Consider the following 23,200-nt stretch of genomic DNA (forward strand, 5'->3'; position numbering starts at 1 on the left):
CCTCTGCTCCTCCCTCTGCTCTCTCTTGCTCTCTCCCTCTCAAATAAATAAAATCTTTAAAAAATGTAAAATGATTAGGACCCAGACACACACAGAAGGAAGGCCATTGACAAGCCAAGGAGAATGGCCTCTGAAGAAGCCAACCCCACCAACACCTTGACCTCAGACTTCCAGCCTCTAGAACTATGAGAAATAAATGTCTGTTGCTTATAAGCCACCCAGTGTGTGGCATTTTGTCATAGTAGCCTGAGTGGACCAATATGCCACCTCAGGGAGACAGAGCTGCCTCACTGGACGCACTGCACAAAGACCCGCTTCTGTCCTCAAAATAATACTCGTGATTGAAGAGCAACCATTCCCTGCTCCCAAACAGCCCGAGGGCAGGACTCACCCCAAGGCTGCATTCTCTGACCCTGGAATGGGGTCATATTGTCTGCAGTCATCTTCAGGGACCCTGACATCTTCACAGTCATCCTCGTCAGAGCCATCAAGACAATCCCTCTCTCCGTTACACACAAGGTGGCGTTTCAGGCAGCGACCTGAGAGAGAAGAGGCTGTGGATGCTTCTAGAGCCTCCCAGACTCCACCCTCTCCCCGTGACCTGCATCTAGAGTCGCTCAATCCATCCCACTTCTGAAACAGCCCCTCACCCCTCTCCATGATCATCTCTCCATCCTCATTGCCTCTGCCCTCCTTCCAGCCTTTCTGTCTCCCATCTGGAGCCCCACCCCCAGCTCAGGCCCTGCAGTAGGCTCCCCTCTCAAATTCCCCCACGTGGCAGCTCCTGTGATCTTTCTAAATGTCAGCTTGGCCACGTCATCCCCCTGCCCTATATCATTCTGTGGCTCCCATTCCCATTCTTCCAAACGCCACAGTCTGGTCCCCAGTACTCTACTGGACCCATCCCCTGCCTCTCTTCCCAACACTTATTGCCAGTCCCTAAGTCCCTGTGTGTGTTTGCACATCCTTTCTCCTAGCAAATTCATTGCTACTTTCTAAGTCTCCGCTCAAGTGCCACCTTAAAGCCTGTTCTGACTCCCCAACACAGATTTGGGCATCCCCTGCTAGAGAGGGCCATTGGACCGTGGGCCTATGCCCATTACACTGGCTGTCACACGGTATGGCCACCGACTCCTCATAGGTCTCTCTCCCAAAGAGACAAGGAGTACCTCGAGGTCAGGCACTTTATCTTTTCATCTCGGGGTCACCAGCAGGTAGCACACTGCTCAGCAGGTAGCACATACATGCCCAGCTGGTGTTTTTTCAGTGAATGGATGAATGAGTGAATTGGACCTTTTCTAAACGAATCAACAGATATTCCTTCAAACTCACATCAAAATTACTTGGGCTACTGGGTTGGCTTAAAATGCAGGCTCCTGAGCCCCATCCCAAACCTACAGAAGGACAACTTCTGGGGAAGGGCTGAGGAGTCAGCACTTTAACAAGCTCCTGGGTGACTGTTTTGCACATTCAGTCTGCCAGGGTGCAGCTGTTATCCCGCTGGAATGCTACTCACCTGTCTCCTTACACTGGAAATCCTGTCCACACTGTGCTTGCCTTAGACAAGCTGTGGGACTGCGACAGCTGGCTTGATCCCAGACATCGCCACTGCACATGGTTCCCCCAAACTTGTTTGGCTGCAGGAGGTTCCGGTATCGGTACTAAATTGGATTTTGAACCAAACACGTTCATTGTCTATCAATCAAACAAGATTTGTACAGGCAGGTCTCAGCTCAACATAAGGACTAACTGTCTAATGATTGAGAGCTGCCTAAAAAGCTGTCTTTTGAGGGGATAAGTGTTCCTCAATTGTGGTGTTCAGCCAGAGGTGGCACAGTCACCAGCAGGAATATTGAATAGGGCCTCCAAAGATCAAATGAAAGACCTTGCTTGAAGGACCTTCTCCCCCCGACCTTCAACCAGTTAGTACCCGTTCATCTTTCACGATTCATAATGCACCTCCTCTACCTATTCTAGAGTTCCCTGTGCCTCCTTCTCTCCTCTCACTTGTCATATAAGGTTGTGATCCCTGGTCTACTTATTTATTTACCTTCCTCAGTAGTTAAAGAACAGTTTGCATATGGGGGAGGAGTGGCGAAAGGATGACATGTCTTATTTGGCTTCATACATTTGACACCTGATCTATGGTCTATGCAGGAGGCACTTTTATAAGATGTTTGTTGCTTTCCCTCTGTACCATTTCTTCTGGTCATGTCATCCTCTCTTTCCTTGGGACATATCTCTATGGTTCAGGTGAGGATGATCCCACCCCCCAAGTCATGGGAATGGGTGGATATGAACTAGGCCGGGCCAACCAGGGCACCATATCTGCCACGTTGCAATGATTGGTTTAGGGATTGGTTCATGACTCAACCTTAGGGCAATCATTATTCTCTCTGAAGATTTCTTTCAGAACTATTGGAAAAGACATTTTTTTCTGCTGAAGTTGCTGGGAACGCTGGGCATCAAGTGGATCTCTATGTAGAAACAGCCCATCCAAGAGCTAGAGATGTCGTCCGAGTCCCTGGGTCCAGCTTTGACTGCACATGAACAAATACTTGTTCAAAGAAGGACAGAAGGAATAAAAATGCATACCAGTCTTGGAGCTCTATGGTTTCACGATACTGCTTTCTATATGGTATACCGCTTCGGGCACTAATGTAGAAGGAAGAAGCTGAACACTAGGCTATTCGGAGAAATAGGTTCTGCTCCCACCTTCAAGAAGCTTAGAGTCTACTTGAGGAGATAAAATAGATAATAATAGGAAACGTATGGAGAGCTCCATGCAGAGTGTGCAAGAGGGAATTTGCAGCGCCATATTTTCTGCTGCCTCTTGCTTTGGATCAGCCCACAAGCTCCTCCTTTAAGATTGTTCATAATGAAGTAGGCAAGCAATGGTTTGAGCAATAAGGAAAATGAGTTCTTAGCCTAACTCTCATTTCATTTCTTTTCTTTTCTTTCTTTGTATAGTTGGTGCACAATAGTACATTAATTTCAGTTGTACAACAGAATGATTCAACTTCTCTATGTTATAATATGTTCACGAGCATAGCTCCCATCTATCACCATACAGTGCTGTTACAGTACCAATGACTGCATCCCTGTGCTGTACTTTCCATCCCTGTGGTCTACTTATTCCATAACTGGAAGCCTGTATATCCCATTCCCCTTACCCATTTTACCCATCTCCCCCACCCCCGCCTCTCTGGCAACTATCAATTTGTTCTCTGTATTTATAGGTCTGGTGCTTTTTGTTTGTTTGTTTGTTTATTCCTGAATCTATTTCTTACTTGCTGTATAAAGTATCAGTGCCTGGTACTTCGTGCCTTAGTTTCCAAATCTGTTAAAATGAGGTGGTCACCCGAGATGACCTCAGTAATTGGCAATTACTAATGATTCTTTCACCTGTGTCCTGTAGGTGCAAGAGCATGAGCATGAGAATTTAGACCGACTGGGTTCAGATCCCAGAGTCACTTACCAACTCACCATGAGCAAGCCACTTACGTTTTCTGAGTTCCTGTTTTCTAATATATAAAATGGATGTGATGACCCCTCACTTTGAAAGGGTTTTGTGAGAACTGAGTGGGAGAATGTGTGGGGAAAGCACCCAGCCCTGTGTCTGGCATGTTATTGGTGCTCAGTGAACAGAAGTGGTGTCCCCATCATTATCAGTGGAGTCTTCTCCAGCTGATTCCAGTGGGTGCGTGTAGAGCAATGCAGCTGCGCCCTCTCTCTCTTCTGGCCTACTTCTGCCTCCACAACTGCTCATTAGTAAAGAGACAGAGAGGTCTGCAAAAAAAGGTGAAGAGCAAGCCTGTCCATTTGCCTTTCCTGCCTTCCAGTTAATAAGATTGTAAAGTCAATGGGAAGAGATTATAATTAACGGTCAATACAGGAATATTAGGATATTTTCATTCTCTTTCCACATCTTGCCAAGATGCAGCACATAAAGAAGTGCTCAGCACACCAGCGTAAAGCCGAGTCTCCTCACTCTTCTTAATGTTCACCAGAGTTTTAAGACCTGCAGTTACCAATATGATGGTGATGGTAGCTACCATTTATTGAGTGCTTGCTAATGGCTGGACACTTCACATTCTTTATCTCATTTAATCCTCACAAGTTGAGGAGGTTAAGTACTATTCTGAATCCCATTTTAAGCTGGGTTGGAATGCCAGTTCTGCTGCTTACAGTCTGTGTGTCACTGAGTAAATTACTTAACGTTCTTGTGGTTTCTGTATTGGAATGCTGGTGCAGACACGAGGTTCATTCCCACCAACTCCCCATTTTCTGGGTTGTTATCAAATAATGAAGACATTGCACTGCAGAGAGGTTGGTGCACATGTTCCCGTAGGGACTTCTCTGTGCTGGCGCCTCTGTTGGTATCATTAAGACATAATTTTCTTTTCTAGCTAGTCGATAATGTTTCTTTCCAGAAATGCACATCTTTGTTTGGGTGATTTTGAGAGGGGGGGAAAAAACATATTAATAAGAAGAAATTAGGGGTGGTCTTTCACTTAAGTAATTAACAGAATTTAATGATTTTAAGGATCACGTGTGTTTTTGAGTCACGAAGGAAGTAATTCAATTCCGATTTAAATAGTAAACCATTCACCTGTGCCATCTGCTATCTAAACTGTAACACGTGAGAAAAAAATATATAGTTTTGGATGTATAATAAATTAAATGATGGCCATGCAAAGAAATCAAGTCCTAGTCCTTGAAAGTTGTAAATGTTACCTTATTTGGAAAAAGGGTCTTTGCCGATATTATTAAGGTTTTTGAAATGAAGAGATTACACTGGATTATCTGGGTAGGCCCTAAACGTCATCACAGTGTCCCTATAAGGGGAAGGCAGAGGGAGGTTTAACACAGACACACAAAGGAGACACACAGAAGAGGAGGGGGTAATGTGGCCGCAGAGGCAGAGATGGGAGCACAGAGACTGGCCATAAGTCAAGGATTGCCGATGGTCACCGGAAGCCAGAAGATGCAAAGAACAGATTCTTCCCTAGAGCCTCCAGAGGGAGCGTGGCCCTGACAAACTTCTGCCCTTCGAATTGTGAGAGAATACATTTCTGTTGTTTTAAGCAACCCAGTTTGTGACAATTTGTTACAGCAGATTCAGAAAACTAACATAGGATATCAAAGCAAGAAGAGATTTTGGGAGCTAGATATTTTTGCACAGTGCAGTCTAGGATTCTTTGGCATATCTCAGAAACAGGAGAGGCAGAATAAATAATTTCAGGCTTAGAAGCTGAATAAACTAGGTCCAAATTGTGTTTCCATCTGTAATGATTTTGAATTCCATTTGATTTTGAACAACTCATCAAACATTTACAGAGTAGCCCAGAATCTGAGGAGTGGGTCTGGAGGCAGGAGAACCACCAGCATGTTCGGCTCTGCAGAAGCTCAGGTGAGGGAAGAGCAGGTCTTGCTTCAGGCAGTGGGAGTTGAAAGGAGAGAAGGACACAGATAGTAATTATAAAAACAGCTAAGATTTATTGAACATTTATTGTATGCCAGGTGCCATGAAAACACTCTGCATACCTTACTCATTTAATGCTCATAATAACTCTATGCTATAAGTACTATTATTTCCATTTATAGATGAGGAATCAGAGGCATAGAGAGGATAAACTATATGCCCAAAGTAACACAGCAAATAGGGTGCAAAGCCAGAATCTAAACTGAAGAATCAAGAGCTTAAACGCTTAGACTTGACAGTACTGTGCCAATACACATGGTCTAGGCAGTGGTCTACCAACTGGGAGAGGTGGGAGCCTGGAGCCATCCCACCCTGGGTGCATCCAGTAAAGTCATGTGTTTTCTGTAGAGATTTTAAAATAGTAATAAAACAGAAGTTATTCTGCCTTTTATCATCACCATGAGCCAGTGATCCTGAACAAGATCAGGATTTTAATACTCCTCTCTAGCAGAGCAGAGTGCTCCCAAAGTCCCTCTTTCCTTGAGATGCCACTGGCCTTAGGGACCATTTTGGACTATTCAAAACCAGGTAGGTGGGCAAGATAGACTCATGCCTGTTCATTGGGTGTGTCAGTCTTTTTGCCACGAAAGTAGAATCCTCAGGAACATTGTCTGGTTTATCTCAGGTCCCCACAGGTCATTAGCCCCTCTCAATGACCATCAATGGAGGGCAGCAGACTGACCAGGACCCAGAGAGGCCACAGGGATCAGTGGGCCCATGTCTGAATGGCCACCTCTCTGCACACAAGCCATAGCATACATATCTTTTGCAGACTCACCCAATAATGGCTTATAAACCAAATCAGAAAAAGTTCCACCATCATGTTCCCATGGCTTCCAAATACCTATTTCTAGACCTGATTTCTCCCCAGACCTCTAAATATATAGACCTGTTTATCTCCATTTAAATGCCTAGTACACCTTTCAAATATCAAATGCCCCCAAACTGGTGACGAATGTCTTACCTTTTTGTCCTGGCATGGAAAGCAGTCTGTCCACTCTGACCAGTTGCTGAGCTGGCAGCTAACTGCTGTGGAGCTCGAGCTCTGAAGAGCCCGACTTACTCTCCTAGAGAGAGGGGAGAGACATCTGCTTCAACTTTTAAAATTCTCATTATGATAGTTTTTAGTTTTGTTATAAATTCAAAAAGATCTTTTAGTATGAAGGTATCGAAAACAGATTCACTTTTCCCCAGCATTGTTGAGGTCTGACAAAAATTGTATATGTTTTAGATGTACGATGTTATGGTATAATATACATTGTGAAATGATTACCACAATCAAGCTAATTGATACAGCGATGCCCTCACACAGTTGTGTGTGTGTGTGTTGGTGAGATCTAGAGATCTACTCTCTTAGCTAATGTCCCCCCACAGTACAGTACTATTAACTGTAGTCACCATATTATACATTAGAGCCCCTGAACTTATTCATCTTATAACTGAAAATTTTTATACTTTGACCGCCACTTCCCATGTCCCTCTTTGTAGCTCCCATCCTACTCACTAGTTCTGTGAGTTACACTCTTGGATTCCACATGTAAGAGAGATCATGCAATCTTGGCTTTCTCTGTCCACCTTACTTCATTAGCATAATGTCCTCCAGGTTCATCCATGTTGTTATAAGTGGCAGGAGTTCCTTCTTCTAATTTAGGGCCAATCAGATGTTGAATTTTTTAATCTTTTTTTCTTTTTACCATTTTTAAAATTCAAGTATAATTAGGGGTACAGGTCTATGATTCAACAGTCTTACCCATCACCTGATGGGTGATTATATTAGTTTTAGGCATACAATATAATGATTCAGTAATTCTATACATTACTCAGTGCTCATCAAAATAAATGTACTTTTAATCCCCTTTATCTGTTTCACCCCTCCCCCACTACTTCCCCTCTGGCAACCACCAGTTTGTTCTCTGTATTTAAGAGTCTGTTTTTTGGGGGCACCTGGGTGGTTCAGTCATTAAGCATCTGCCTTCAGCTCGGGTCATGATCCCAGGGTCCTGGGATCGAGCCCCGCATCAGGCTCCCTGCTCAGTGGGGAGCCTGCTTCTCCCTCTCCCACTCCCCCTGCTTGTGTTCCCTCTCTCAACATGTCTCTCTCTGTCAAATAAATAAAATCTTTAAAAAAAAAAAAAGAGTCTGTTTTTTCGAAATCTTGCCGTTTGCAACGACATGGATGGAACTAGAGGGTATTATGCCAAGCGAAATAAATCAATCAGAGAAAGACATGTATCATATGACCTCACTGATATGAGGAATTCTTAATCTCAGGAAACAAACTGAGGGTTGCTGGAGTGGTGGGGGGTGGGAGGGAGGGGGTGGTTGGGTGATAGACATTGGGGAGGGTATGTGCTATGGTGAGCGCTGTGAATTGTGTAAGACTGTTGAATCATAGACCTGTACCCCTGAAACAATAATACATTATATGTTAAAAAAGAGAGAGAGAAGATAGTAGGAAGGGAAAAATGAAGGGGGGGAAATCAGAGGGAGAGACAAACCATGAGAGACTATGGACTCTGAGAAACAAACTGAGGGTTCTAGAGGGGAGGGGGTGGGGGATGGGTTAGCCAGGTGATGGGTATTAAAGAGGGCACGTATGAATGGAGCACTGGGTGTTATACACAAATAATGAAACAATGAATGATGGGTATTAAAGAAGGCACGTATGGAATGGAGCACTCGGTGTTATACGCAAACAATGAATACACGTCAAAAACTAATGATGTAATGTATGGTGATTAACATAACATAATAAAATAAAATTTTAAAAAAGTTTTTTTTCCCTTTTTTAATTTGTTCATTTGTTTTGTTTCTTTTTTTAATATTTTATTTATTTGAGAGACAGAGATAGTGAGAGAGAGCATGAGCAGGAAGGAGGGGGAGAAGCAGACTCCCTGCTGAGCAGGGATCCCAATGCGGGGCTAGATCCCAGGACCCTGGGATCATGACCTAAGCCGAAGGCAGACACTTAACTGACTGAGCCACCCAGCACCCCTCATTTGTTTTGTTTCTTAAATGTCACATATCACTGAAATAATATGGTATTTGTCTTTCTCTGTCTGCCTTATTTCACTTAGCAACATATTTTCTAGATCCATCCCAGTTGTTGCAAATGGCAAGATTTCATTCTATTTCAATGTGTGTGTGTGTGTGTGTGTGTGTGTGTGTGTGTACACACACACACACACACACAACATCTTCATCCATCTATTGATGGACATTTGAGTTGCTTCTATATCTAGGCTACTGTAAATAATGCTTCAATAAACACAGGAGTGCATATATCTTTTTGAATTACTGTTCTCATTTTCCTTGCATAGATACCCAGTAGTGAAATTACTGGATCACATGGTAATTCTATTTTTAGTTTTTTGAAAAACCTCCAAACTATTTTCCACAGTGGCTATACCAGCTTACATTCCCACCAACAGTGCACAAGGCTTCCTTTTTCTCCACATCCTCGCCAACACCTGTTGTTTCTTGTGTTTTTTAATTCAGCCATTCTGACAGGTGTGAGGTGGTATCTCATTGTGGTTTTGATTTGCATTTTCCTATTGATTAGTGATGTTGAGCTTCTTTTCATGTACCTGTATGTCTTCTTTGGGAAAATGTCTATTCATATCCTCTGTCTACTTTTAATTGGATTATTTAATTTTTTGGTGTTGAGTTGGTGTTGGATATTAACCCCTTATCTGATATATCATTTGCAAATATCTTCTCCTATTCAGTAGATTGTCTTTTTGTTTTCTTGATGGTTTCCTTCACTGTGCAAATGCTTTTTATTTTGGTGTGGTCCCAGTAGTTTAATTTTGCTTTTGTATCTCTTACCAAAGGAGACATATCTAGAAAAATGTTTCTACAGCTGATATCAAAGAGATTGCTTCCTATTTCTTCTTCTAGGAATTTTGTGGTTTCAGGTCTGACATTTAGGTCCTTAATCCATTTGAATTTATTTTTGTGTATGGTATGAGAAAATAGTCCGGTTTTATTCTTTTGCATATAGCTGTCCAGCTTTCTTAGCACCATTTATTGAACAGATTGTCTTTTTTCCATTGTATATTCCTCCTTTTTTTGTTGTGGATTAATTGACCATAAAAGTGTGGGTTTATTTCTGGGCTTTCTATTCTGTTTTGTTGATGTATGTGTCCATTTTTGTGCTAGTACCATACTGTTTTGATTACTGTATCTTTGTAGTATACCTTGACAGCTGGGATTATGATACTTCAGTTTTGTTGCTCTTTTTCAAGATGCATTTGGCTATTTGGGGTCTTTTGTGGTTCCATACAAATTTTAGGATTATTTGTTCTAGTTCTGTGAGAAATTCTGTTACTGTTTTGATAGGGATTGCATTAAATCTATAGGTTGCTCTGGATAGTATGGACATTTTAACAATACCACTCCTACTGTATGCAGGTGTGCTGCTGGAGTGTTTATATAAATTAACTTTTTTAATTCTATATCAATCCTATTGTGGATCAAGTTATCCTAATTTTAGAGACACAAGTACAGAGGAGAACTAACATTCTTTGTATATTAATTTTGTATCCTATAACTTCACTGAATTTATTTATTACTTTTAATAGTTTTCTGGTAAAGTCTTTTGGGTTTTCTATGTATAGTATCATGTCATGTGCAAATAGTGACAGTTTTACTTCTTTCTTACCAATTTGGATATGTTTTATTTCTTCCTCTTTCAGTTTGCTTGGAACTAGGATTTCCAGGACTATGTTGAATAAAAATGGTGAGTGGACATCTTTGTCTTGTTCCTGATCTTAGAGAAAAAGGTCTCCATTTTCGCCAGTGAGTATGATGTTAGCTGTGGGCTTGTCATATATGGCCTTTATTATGTTGAGGTATGTTCACTCTAAACCCACTTTGTTGAGAGCTTTTTTTCCTTAATCGATGTTGAATTTTGTCAAATGCTTTTTCTGCATCTATTGAGATGATTGTATGATTTTTATCCTTCATTTTGTTAATGTGGTGTATCATGTTGATTGATTTGTGAATATTGAACCATTCTTGCATCCCTGGAAAAAATCCCATTAGAACATGGTGAATGATCCTTTTAATGTGTTGTTGAATGTGGTTTGCTAATATTTTGTTGAGGATTTTTGCATCTGTGTTCATTGGAGATAGCTTGTACTTTTCTTCTTGTGTGAAGCCTTTGTCCAGTTTTGGCATCAGAGTAATGCTGGCCTTGTAGAATGTATTTGGAAGCTTTCCTTCCTCTTCTATTTTTTGAAATAGTTTGAGAATAGGTATTAACTCTTCCTTAATTGTTTGGTGGGATTCATCTGTGAATCTGTCTGGTCCAGGACTTTTGTTTGTAGGAATTTTCTGATTACTGGTTCAATTTTGTTAGTAATAACTGGTCTGTTCAGATTTTCTGTTTGTTCCTGATTCAATTTTGGAAGATTGTTGATTTCTCGGAATTTATCCATTTCTTGTAGAGTGTATTTGGAAGCTTTCCTTCCTCTTCTATTTTTTTTAAAATAGTTTGGGAGAATAGGTATTAACTCTTCTTTAATTGTTTGGTGGGATTCACCTGTTAATCTGACTGTTACCACCAGTATTACCATAACTTCTGAGAGCCAGGTACCGTCTGCTGTGACGAATGGTACAATTATCACCCAAGTGTAGGAAAAAGGGTGCTTCAAATTTCATGCTAATTATTCCATGAGCTACTAGTCATCCAGGCTGAAACCCAAGACAAGGAGCCATGGGGAAAGCAATGTTCATCTTTAACAACTGGTTTCCAAACTTGGGTCCCAGGACTCTTGTATACTCTAACATATTACTGAGGACTCCAGAGAATCTTTGTTTAAGTGAGCTGCAGCTACTGATACTCACAACATTAAAAATCAAAAGATAAATTTTAGCAATATGTATTTATCTATTTAAAAGTTTAATATCAAACTCACTACATGTTACAATATACGCCATAATTTTATTTGAAAGCAGATTTCCATGAAAAATAATTAGTGAAAAGGATGTCATTGTTTTACCTATTTGCAACTGTCTTTTTTTTTTTTAAGATATTTGCAACTGTCTTTAATGTTTGGGTTAGTAGAATGCAGTTCCATTCTCATTTCTGCTTCTTCATTCAATATGTTGCTTTATGTTGCTTTTGTTGAGGTCTTTGAAGAAAATAAGCCTCAGAGATGTATATAGTTGAAAATGTTACATAGTTGAGGGGAATTTTAATAGTCTTTCAGTTAACTGTGGGTATTCTTCTTTGATACTACACCACAACTTGACAAGCCGTAATTTTTTAAATGTTAGTTGCAATGTAGAATCTGAAAGCATGTCAATGAATTTTTTTGCACCCTGTTACATTAAAGTATTTTGAATGGATTTGGCTTTGGCACTCCTACATGATTTTTATAACACCAGGCATTGGAAATTTGGAAAACAATGGTTCACTATGCATATCTTAACAATATTAACACATTTCACTCTCCAATATAAAAAGTCAAATTTATTAATATTACCAGTGATCTCATCAAGCTCAGTGGTTATGTTTTCCAAAATTTTAATTTTTGTTTGAAAGCTCAAAAATTTTATCATTGATAACAAATTATATTATTTGGTTTCCTTGAAGTGATGGGTTCCCTGTTCATTTTTGAAACAATGTCTGCCAAATAAGTAAGACTGAATAACCATAGCTTCTTAGCTGTCTTGTCGAGTAAAAACAACGTTCCAAGGAAAAAAGTGGCTAATTGCTTTTTCTTAAGGCAACCATCATACTTCAGTACAGCAGAAGTTCATAATGCATTCTCCCCATTTTGTCACATAGAATATTTAAGTAACTTGTGTTCAAAGATTGAGGTGTTTTTTTCAAAGATTGAAGTTTAATAGCATTAGTGATTTTTACTGTTGCAAGAGGGACTTTCTTAAGTCAAACTTAACTTCTTTCCTGTGAGTTTGATGCCACTGCCTTGATTTGTACCAAGACCACAGTATTTTTATCCACCATAACTTTTGCACCATCAGTGAAAGTATTAACCCAGTGGAAAGGGCAAATGTCTCAGTGTTATTGTTTTGAACCCATAGAGCTCCTCTGTAAAGAGCTTGGGGACTCCCTGGGGTCTGCAGACCACATTTTGAGAAACTCTGATCTATAAAATGATGTTAATGTGTAATACCAGTGCTACTGTAGGGACAGTAGCAAAGAAAACTTCAGCCCTCGGCTCACAAACTTCCTTTCTATTCCAATTCCTTCCATCACCCTGGGAAACCCCGCCAGCCCCATAAATGAGCTATCTAACCCTTGCCCTTCAATCACTCCTTTTCCTCACCTCCAGGGACTTTTTCATCACTCTACTATTTTCTTTTTTTTTTTTTAAGATTTTATTTACTTATTTGAGAGAGAGAGAATGAGAGATAGAGAGCACGAGAGGGAAGAGGGTCAGAGGGAGAAGCAGACTCCCTGCTGAGCAGGGAGCCCGATGTGGGACTCATCCCGGGACTCCAGGATCATGACCCGAGCCGAAGGCAGTCGCTTAACCAACTGAGCCACCCAGGCGCCCCATCACTCTACTATTTTCTATGGTCACATCCTGGTCCTTCTCACTCTCTGAAACAGCTTCTCCTCCAAATCATTAATTCGTGAGTCATCTGTGAATAGTTATTTGGGGGCTCTTCTACTTCTGTTAGTGTATGCTCAAGGATCCCCAATGCACTTTTATTTGGACTTCTTTGGGGCTTTTACTCTCTTGACACCTAAGCTTTCAATCAATAATATTCCCTCTAGTTTCATTTCCCTTTATAACTAGTTTTGATTCCATGATCTATCATTTCAAAATCATAATCATGTCCTAAATTTCTGGACTCCACTCTTCCCTTAATCACGCCTACCTATAAAACCCAATCCTGAACGAATCCAACTATCTACCACTTTACCTGGTTAACTCCTAGGTATCTTTCAATGTCATCCTAAACATCACTTCTCTAGGAAATATTTTTCCTCCCCTCATCTGGTTTGGTCAATCTCTGCACATCTTCTCAACACTTAATTATCACACTTGTAATATTTGTCTAATTTCTGTCTTCACCAGATGGTAAGCTCTGTGAAGGCAGATACTGTCTGAATGTTTGTTTACTGTACCTATCATGGTGTCAGACCCAAGGAAAGTGTTCAGTGAATATTTAGGAAAGGGAAAAAAAAAAGAATGAAGGGAGGAAGGCAGGGAGGGTGAGGGACAAAAAGGGAAGAGGGGAGGGAACGGGGGAGAGAGGAAGAGGAAGGAAGGAAAGAAAAGAAGGGAAAGAATGAAACCAATTTACAAGAAATAGAATGGCATTGTTTAGAGACTTATTTGAACCTAATTTCCGGTTAGAAGCTAATTAATTAATTCTGGTAACTAGATATTCAAATGGCTCAAGATTCTGTCTATATGTATTTTTTTCTGATAGATTGTCCTAATAATGAAAGTTTGAAGTATAGGAACATGGAGAAAGACAGGGTTCTAATCATCAAAAGGTGGGTAGAAGGTACATGATGAAGGTTTGGGAACAGAAAATGACTCCAGGATTATTTTTGCATCTCACTATGGAATTGACAAGATAGTATCAATGTAAGCCCACAGAGACTGCATTATGATGTCAAAGTGGAAGGAAACAGTATTAATGGATGGAAGTGAAAACCTAGACAGAGCAGTACTGTGTTGCTGTAGCTCTAAAAGCTTTGTGACATGATGTCTAGACAGAAGCACACATAGTAATGCTATCATTGAAGCAAGGGTACAGAAAGTACACAAGGACCATTCATTAAGTCATTACAGGGCTCCAACCTTTTAGCCAATATCAATATGTCCAGCACTTTCTCGTATCATTCCAATGAATCTTTAAATGTAGTTTATTTTTTGCTTATTATAAAAGCAATACATTCTCTTTAAAGAGAACATAAAAGAAAAAAATGCCTCCAACCTTCCCACCATTAATATTTTGTTTTATTTCCTTTCATTCCATTTTCATAATATAATTGAGGTCATACTGAGTATTATATTTTACATCCTGATTTTCCACTTAATACCATAGCAGAAATATAAACTATTTATGATGGCTACACATGGTTCCACTAGTCTAACATCAAAAAATTAGATTATTGAGCACCCAGTCTTTCCATATTCTAAGTTCTTTCCTGAAGATACAGCCTGTAGAATGGGATGCCTGGCCTGAAGGATACGGGTGATTTTAAGGCTTATGACACCTATGGCCAAATGGCTTTCCAGAAGAATTGTATCATTTTTTTTTTCATTTACTTAGGAAACCATGGATAAATTTGTGATCTACTAGATCTTGGAAAATAGTTTTAAAGCATCTCCAAAGAATAAAAAATAAGAAAAGCATCTCCTAGCTGCTGAGAATCTACTCAAGCAATAACACATTTAATACAGAGCACTGAGAGTCGGGAGGCTTTGATTATAATTTTTAGTTTACATCTACTTTGTTATGCTACAGTGAGCAAGTTTCTTTACCTAACTGGCTTTTAGTTTTTTTTAATCTATAGAATCGCCACAAGTCAATATAGTACTATGGCAGGATTTCTCAAAGTGTGCTCTGTGGAGTACTCAACCTGGGGTTGTGAAGGAAGAGAAGAAAACTTACATGGTCAAATTTGGATAAATTGCATACAACATGCTACTTTTGGAAATTTAAAATGCAACATATTAAAGGCCCTGAGAAGTCCTGCAGTCTAATTTACACAACCCAGCATTTTCCCAAATTTTTGAACACATCATTTCTTGTTTCATGCAACATCTGTAAGATCGTGTAACACAGTTGAGGGCATACTGATATAACACAAAGTGGTTTGGAGTCCACCAAACATGCATTGAAATGCAGTTTCTGCTACCTACTGAACTTTGATTTCCTTGTAAGTGAAAAATAGGATAATAATAACTTGTGAGACTGTTTTGAATATGGGCTAAGATCATGTATGTAAAGCCCTAAGCACAAGCCTGACGTACATGTCAGTTCCTTCTCTCTAACCTTCTCAACCCCATACACGCTCATCAAAACTCTCCACCTTCATCAAAAAGGTATTGAATGCCTATGCTGTATAGGGCTGTGGAATAGTGAGATACTACCCATTTGACTTTTTAAATAGGGTGGCCCAGAGGGCAAAGGGCCTAAAACCTGGAGTTGAACATGCAACCTGTGAGTCAAATGCTTGACCCCCGCATGTGGCTACCTCAGCAATTGAGATCACAAAATAATTAATTGGCTAGAAGGTTAGGAGGCCTAACCCTGATTATTGCCAAAAGATCATCCTAATAAGTTGGCTCAGCTTATATTTAAGACTGACTGTCACTAATTATATCATCTTGAGGCAGATCCATTCAGTTATTACATGGAAATTATGTCATGAAACTGAGGTATTTTAAACTGACTTTGAAAGTTGACTGAGTCTCCAGTGACCTCCATGTTGTTAAATCCAGTGGAAAGTTTCCTGACTTGGTCTTACTTCCTTCTGTTAGCCATTGTTCTCTTCTTGAAATCGGTCTGTCTTGGACAGCTTCAGCACCACACTTCCTGGCTCCCTCCCGACCTCTGTGGCCAGTTCTTTTTGAATTCTCTACAAACTAGAATGCCTCGCGGTGCAGTATTGCCTTTCTTTTCTCTTTCTGCTTCTCTCACTCTTAGGAAGGTGAGATCCATTTCCTGGGCTTCCGCTGACTCTGTGCTAATGCCTCCTCACTTTAGGTCTTCAACCTAGACCACTCCTCTTAAATCCTGTTTTCTTTATCCAATTGCGCCATTTTAGATCTCCCCCAGGTCGGTGCCTCTGAGGCACGGCAATCTTTTAATGGCTCCAGGTATCAACTCTTAATTTTCTTCTAACCAGCTTCTCTCTCAGTTTACCCACATCCAAAAGTGGAACCACCGTAACACGCAGTTGCTCAAGCCAGATCCCTGGCTGTGGTGTTTAATCCCTTCTTTCCCCTCACCCCCATATCTAGTCCTTTGGAAATTTCTGTCGTTTCACTTTCAAGATATATGTCAAATATCTTCCCTTCCACCTACACCTACTGCTACAACTCTCATTAAGGCACCATTATCTCTCACCCAGAGCGCTGCTGTGGCCTCCTGTGGGACTGCCCACTGCAGCTTTCACCCATTCCTTCTCTGCACAGCCACCAGAACAAATTTTTTTTTATTAGAAATCAGATAATCCCTCCCCCCCCCACCCCCAGGCCCTTTATAAAAACCTCCAGTGTTTTTTCGCTGGCTGGTTGGTTGGTTGGTTGGTAGTACACATAGACTGAAGTCCAAATTCCTCATCATGATGCCAAGGTCCCCTGTGATCTGGTCTCTGCCCACCTTTTTGACATCCTCTTAGGGCACAATACCCTGCTTTCATGCTGTTCCCATCCTTCAGGGCCCGGAGCAGGATGGGCCATTTCCCACTGGATCTTCGCACAGGTTGATCTCTCCATTCTCCCTTGTTCTTCACCTGGCTTCTCCTTACCATCCTACATCTCTCAGCTTAAATGCCACCTCTAGAGAAAACCCACCAGCCAGCCTGTCTTTAGATTGCTCTAATATCCTCCATCAAAAGGCCCTATTTGTTTCCTCCATAGTCCTTATCACAGTTTTTTACTGTAATATTTTGTTTACGTGTTTATGGACTCTATCACTACACTGTAAATTCCATAAGGGTAGGAACATTATCTGTGTAGTTGACCACCAACCCCTAACATACCTACAGTATGTACTGAATGAATAAATGAACAAAAGAACAAATGGATGGATGAAATGAACACATGAAAAGTATCTACTGTGTGCTGGGTACACAGAGAATTCCACACAGAACTTCTAGCTCTAAGCGTGTGCCAGACTTTCCTGCATTTGTTTGCATAATGCTGTTTCCTCCACATCGAGTAATCACACCTCGTTCATCTGGCTGAAATGTCCCAGTTCAGTTAAGCCTCTCTTCCTCTAGATAGCTTTCTTTGACCTGCCTGCCCTATATTAACATCATGCCATATACATAGAACTGCTCATACTTTATCTCCATCCCTACACTGCACGTTCTACCAGGCAGAGGTCCCGACTATATTGTTCACCACTGCAGCCTAGTGCTAAGTGTAGTACTTCGCCTATGGTAGGAACTCAGTAAAATGTTGGGTATAAATATATTATCTCATTCACTTTTATATTATTTCATTTAAATTTTATAAGAATGCTGTGGGGTGGGAATTATTACACCCATTTTATAGGTAAGTAAAACAGATTCATGGGGAGATGAAATAAACTTGCTTAAAGTTACATAGATAGTAAAATGGCAAAGCAAGGATTTAAACGAAGGCTGTTTGACACTAAAACATATGCATTGTTTTAGCATTCCAAGATACACTATGAAGGATTTCTGACAAAAGGGAAAGAGAGTAATAAGAATAATATTCTAAAAGCTTACCATGTGCCATTTTTGTGCTAAATACTTTGTATGAACTCTCCTAACTCCTGAGAAACACTCAGTGATATATGTATCTCTGTTTTATAGATGAGAAAGTTGAGTCTTAGTTTAACTTGCCCAAATTCTGGAGCCACTAAGTGGTGAAGCCAGGATTTAAACCCAGGTTGATCTCACTCCAAAGGCGATACCCAATGCCACTTGAAGTACAGTTAATGATTAGTTACCCTGAACAAAAATGTCCACATTCACAGGATTCCCCTATAAGTTATATCCACAACTCTGACTGTTTGTATTAGTTAAAAATTCACGTAGCTTGAATACATACTGATTTCCAGTTATCTGGACAACCTTTGAAAATAGTCACATGGCCCTAGCCCTGGGTACTTTGATAAACACACTCTAATGCCTCTGAAATAAATAAAATAGAGAAGGATCATGATTTAAACTTCTCAGGGCCTGCTACCTCTGTGTCCTATTTAATAATACAGAGAAACAAACCTTTATGGTCATCCTCCATGTTTGAGGTTCTCACTCATGTTTCCATCAGTCCCTCTAAAGGAATTTTGTTCATTTTCCATCAATGGAAATTTTTGGTTGAAAATGTTGTATTTGCATTACTTATCAAAATGTGTGCTTAGTTTTGGGGAAAAAAAAACATTTTTTTTTCTAGTGGGTGAGGGTAGCAGGAATGGTGGAGATAACAGTGAGCCAGCAATTAGAAGACCTGACTGTTCCACTAGGTGGCCAAGTGATTTAGAACCTGTCAGACTGCTTTGTCTCCTCTCTGGCCCTCAATCAGGAGTTAATAATTACAGTAATCTTAGAGGGACACAAAGAGGATTAATTGGCCAGTATTCTTAAAATGCCTGGCAGAGAGGCCTGGTTGTTATATAATATGCCCCCCCCCCCTCTTTCTCTCTCTCTCTCCCTTTCTGGGGCTCAGATTCTTTGCCTGCCACAGGAGTGGATGGATTAAACCATATGTTGTCTTTGTCAGTCCTAATTCCAAAGATCTGTGATACAGAAAGGATGGAAGCAGCAGACAAGAACTTTGGAAGAGTTATTGCACATATATCCAAGTATGTAAGGAGAATTATGAACATGATGATAAGTGGAAGATGTAAAAGAATACCAAATGAAACTTTTAAAGCTGAAAATCATTACAACAGCAATGAAAAATTCATTGAACAGGTTAACAACAGATTAAATACTGCAGAGGAAAAGATTAGCAAACTTGAAGATACAATGACAGAAGCTATCCAAAATGGAACAAAAAGATAAAAAGACTGCCAGCAACAACAACAACAAAAAAGAGCAGAGCCTCAGTGGACTGTGGGTTATTGAGCAGTCTAACCTATCTGCAATTATACTATCAGAAGGAAAAGAGATTATGGGGCAGAGAACACATTTAAATTAATAATGGCAAGGGTGTCTGGGTGGCTCAGTTGGTTAAGCGACTGCCTTCAGCTCAGGTCATGATCCTGGAGTCCCGGGATCGAGTCCCACATCGGGCTCCCTGCTCAGCAGGGAGTCTGCTTCTCCCTCTGACCCTCTTCCCTCTCATGCTCTCTATCTCTCATTCTCTCTCTCTCAAATAAATAAGTAAAATCTTTAAAAAAATTAATAATGGCAAAATTTTTTTCCAAATTTGGTGAGAACTATAAACCTAGAGAACCATACCAAAGTGCATCATAATCAAATTGCTGAAAATCAGTTATAAAGAGAAAATCGTAAAAGTAGTCAATTTTTTAAAAATGACATATTACACAAAGAGGAAAAGCAGATTTTTCCTTTAGGGACTATGCAAGCCAAAGATAATGGAATGAATCTTTAAAGTGATGTGGCAGGAAAAGAAATAACTCACTTAGAACTTTATATTCAACAAAGGTATCCTTCAAAATAAAGGCAAAATGAAGACTTTTTCAGACCACTGAAAATGGAGAATTCATCACCAAAAGTCATTCTGCATTGCAAGAAATGTCAAAGGAAGTTACTCAGTGAGAAAAAAAATGATATAAAAATGATATCATATTATTGGAAAGTAGGCTGTGATAAATTAATGGCATATATTGTAAATCTAAGAACAATAACAACAGCAACAAGAAAGCAGAATAGCTAATAAATCATTTGGAATTAGAAAAAATATTAAATCTAAAAGATAAAAACCAGAAATAAAGAGCAAATGGGACAAGTAAAAAACAAAAAGGTGATAAACAAATGCAAAGTTATCAGTAATTACATTTTATATAAATGGTATAAATACTGTGATTAAAAGACAGAGATTGTTAGACTAGACACTAAAGCAAAATTCATCTATGTGCTATCTTCATGAAGCATATTCTAAAGTATGAAGAATCAGATAAGTCAAAATAAAGTATTGGAAAAAACTCACCATGCAAACAATAATCAAAAGAAAGCAAGAATAGTTATATTAATAATAGACTGCAGAACAAAAACAATTCCTATGGATATTGAAAGCCTTTCATAATGATAAGGAGGCAAGTCATCAAGAAGACATAATAATTCTAAATATAGATAGATGATAGATAGGTAGATAGATAGATGATAGATAACAGAGTTTGAAAACACATGAAGCAAAAACTGAAGGAACTGAAAGGAGAAATAGACAAATCCACAATATAGCTGGAGATGGCAACATCCCTCCCTCAGTAATAAATAGAGCAAGGAGATGAAAACTTGAGCAACATTAACAACCAGCTTGATTTAATGACTTAGCACTACACCCAACAACACAGAAATACCCACTTTTGAGTGCACATGATATATTCACTAAGAGATCATATTCTTTATCATAAAACAATCTCAATAAATTAGAAGGACTGAAAATTGTTTAAACTTTTTAAAGCAACACACATGCTAAAATGTATTATTTATATAAAATACGTGATGGAGAGCCATTGATATTTGAGGCTGGATATTACAACTGATTTTCATCATCAGAATTTTATTTTTTTAAAGATTTATTTATCTATTTGTTTGTCAGAGAGAGAGAGAGCACAGCAGGGGATGCGACAGGCAGAGGGAGAAGCAGACTCCCCATTGAGCAAGGAGCCCGATGCGGGACTTGATCCCAGGACCTGGGATCATGACCTGAACTGAAGGCAGACACTTAACTGACTGAGCCACCCAGGCATCCCTCATCACCATTATTTTTAAATGTTTTCTTCAACCCCATGTTTCTATTAAGAGTTTACATATAATAAGCAAATGGTAAAAAAGAGCTTATAAAAATAAAAATGTACCAAAAATTTTAAAAATTAAAACAAATTTAAAAATTAAAGTGTACCATTAAAAACATATATCATCTGTTTTTCTCACTGTTAGGTTTCATGTAAGATTTTATTTGGGGCAAAAAGAGTGCCACTGTTAAATTCTGTATATGTTTGAAATCACTGACCAAACTTGACGATCCATGCCAATTGACACACTATACATTTGTTCTATCTAATTTTTGTCAACCATCAGAGAGAATGGAAAGACCAAAATATGACAATAACAATCACACAAAACCACTGGCAGTAGCTTCCACTGAATGCTTACTTAGTACCAGGCATTGTCCTAAGTACTTTCATCTGTTTGTTTCTCTGAATTTCCTCCCATTTTACAGCTCAGTACACTTATGTAACTTGCCTGAGATCACACCAATAGTAAATGCCAGGGCCATAATTTGAACCCAGTAAAATTATTTCACCATGTAGTCTTCCATTTTCAAAGCCAGGGTCAGATAAACTGGCATTAGAGACAAAGACCTCATGATTTCCTACTTCAGCACTTTGTGAAGTATTTAATTGGCTCTCTTTTTCCTTGACTTCAAATTTGCCTCTTTACTGGCCTGTCTTATTTGATAAGTTCATCAAACATCAAGACTCTTCGTTCATTTTCAAAAAGGATTACAATGATAAGCTTTTATAATTAAGAGTATCTCAGTAGAGATTTCCTTTACCACCATTCTCTTGCCTTTATCTTCTAATTATTAGAGGTGAATTTTCTGATTTTTCAAAAGTGTATTTGCTTTAAATACAAGTTGCAAATTAACTGCTTGTAAAAATGCCTTTCCCTTGTCTGAACTGTTATGTAAAGGAAATCTCTCTTGCTCTAGCATTTAAAAGCAATAATGATTCAAAGTTAAATCACTCAACAAGAAACTTGAAAAAAATAGCTCAACTTAACATCTTCAGTGTTTGGGAAACAAGGACTGCTTTCACATTACCCCAAAGCTAAAATAAGGGGCTGTTTAAGCACCATGACATACTTGATGTTACGATATAAAAACCTGAAACCAGGTTGGACCATTCACGAAATGAAATGGGTAAAATTGCAATGTACATATGAAAATATCACTTTCACTCTTTACCCTAGGGCAAAAGGTAAACTCGTTTTAAGAATGAAATGACCCAGCATCTCTACAATCTCTAGCCTTTCCCAAGATGATGTTATTAACATTACTTAATTGTATCCTCCCTCAAACACTATGAGATGGGAATTTGCAAGATTCACAAACAGGTAAGTAGAGGTTAGCTGTCCAACATTACTCAAGAGAATTATTATTTATTAAACTGAGTATACTTTATATCTAGGACCTTATTTCATATTCATTAGCTCTTATAGATGAGGCATTATTATTCTCATTTCCAGCTAGGGAACCTGAAGCTCAAACAGATTAAGTGGTCCACTCCAAATTACCCAACTCTTGAGTATTAGATCTGTGATTTGTATACAGGTCCATCTGACTCCAAGGGCATGCTCTATTCACTGTCCTGCAGTCCTTCACTGGATTGGTAATAACACAAAAGGGGTCACATTCCATCCTAAAATAACCTGTTGCAAACAAGAAAGTGCCTTAGCTCTCCATTAGGTGATCCCTATGTGCAAATTTTGCAGATTTATGGCCAACTCACCGGTTCACCTTCTCCTGAATGGTTACCCCAGGCTGACAAGTCATCAAAGACAAGATGAAGAAAGCAGCAGCAAACATCTCATGCACCCTATATTACTTAGAACGAATAAAATTATTCAGAGAGTTGAAGTTAAATATGTCTTCAGGCTGGGACCTGTAAGATCAATTTAATGTTTGGAACTAACAGAACTCACTCATTCTCATTGAGATGTGGTTAATTAGTGACAAGGGTATTGATTAGCCAAACAACCTAAAATTTCAGACACCAAAGGCCACTGTCCTTCAGACCTTTTGAAAAGTAATATCCATATGGTTGAGGAAAGGAGGATTTGAAGCCAATACCAGTCTAGGAAAGAGAACTTATTTTCAGAATGAG

The 23,200-nt window shown here is 39.4% G+C and overlaps 1 protein-coding gene across 2 annotated transcripts in view; it reads right to left on the bottom strand.

The window, feature by feature from the left end:
* C8A (complement C8 alpha chain) overlaps nucleotides 1–22,985 on the bottom strand; it is a 68,764-nt gene extending 45,779 nt beyond the window's left edge. For both annotated transcript variants that reach the window (XM_073896676.1, XM_073896675.1), the window contains exons 1-4: nucleotides 22,826–22,985; nucleotides 6,450–6,552; nucleotides 1,517–1,661; nucleotides 392–539 (exon numbers count right to left, since the gene is read on the bottom strand). In XM_073896676.1, the coding sequence (XP_073752777.1) occupies nucleotides 392–539; nucleotides 1,517–1,661; nucleotides 6,450–6,552; nucleotides 22,826–22,902 (473 nt within the window). In that variant the 5' untranslated portion in view covers nucleotides 22,903–22,985. The remainder of the gene's footprint in view (nucleotides 1–391; nucleotides 540–1,516; nucleotides 1,662–6,449; nucleotides 6,553–22,825) is intronic.
* Between the last annotated feature and the right edge of the window lie 215 nt (nucleotides 22,986–23,200).

This window comes from Callorhinus ursinus, unplaced genomic scaffold, assembly GCF_003265705.2.
Source record: "Callorhinus ursinus isolate GAN/ISIS: 27379988/994484 unplaced genomic scaffold, GSC_fseal_2.0 scaffold9, whole genome shotgun sequence".
In the NCBI taxonomy this organism is placed as follows: Eukaryota; Metazoa; Chordata; class Mammalia; order Carnivora; family Otariidae; genus Callorhinus; species Callorhinus ursinus.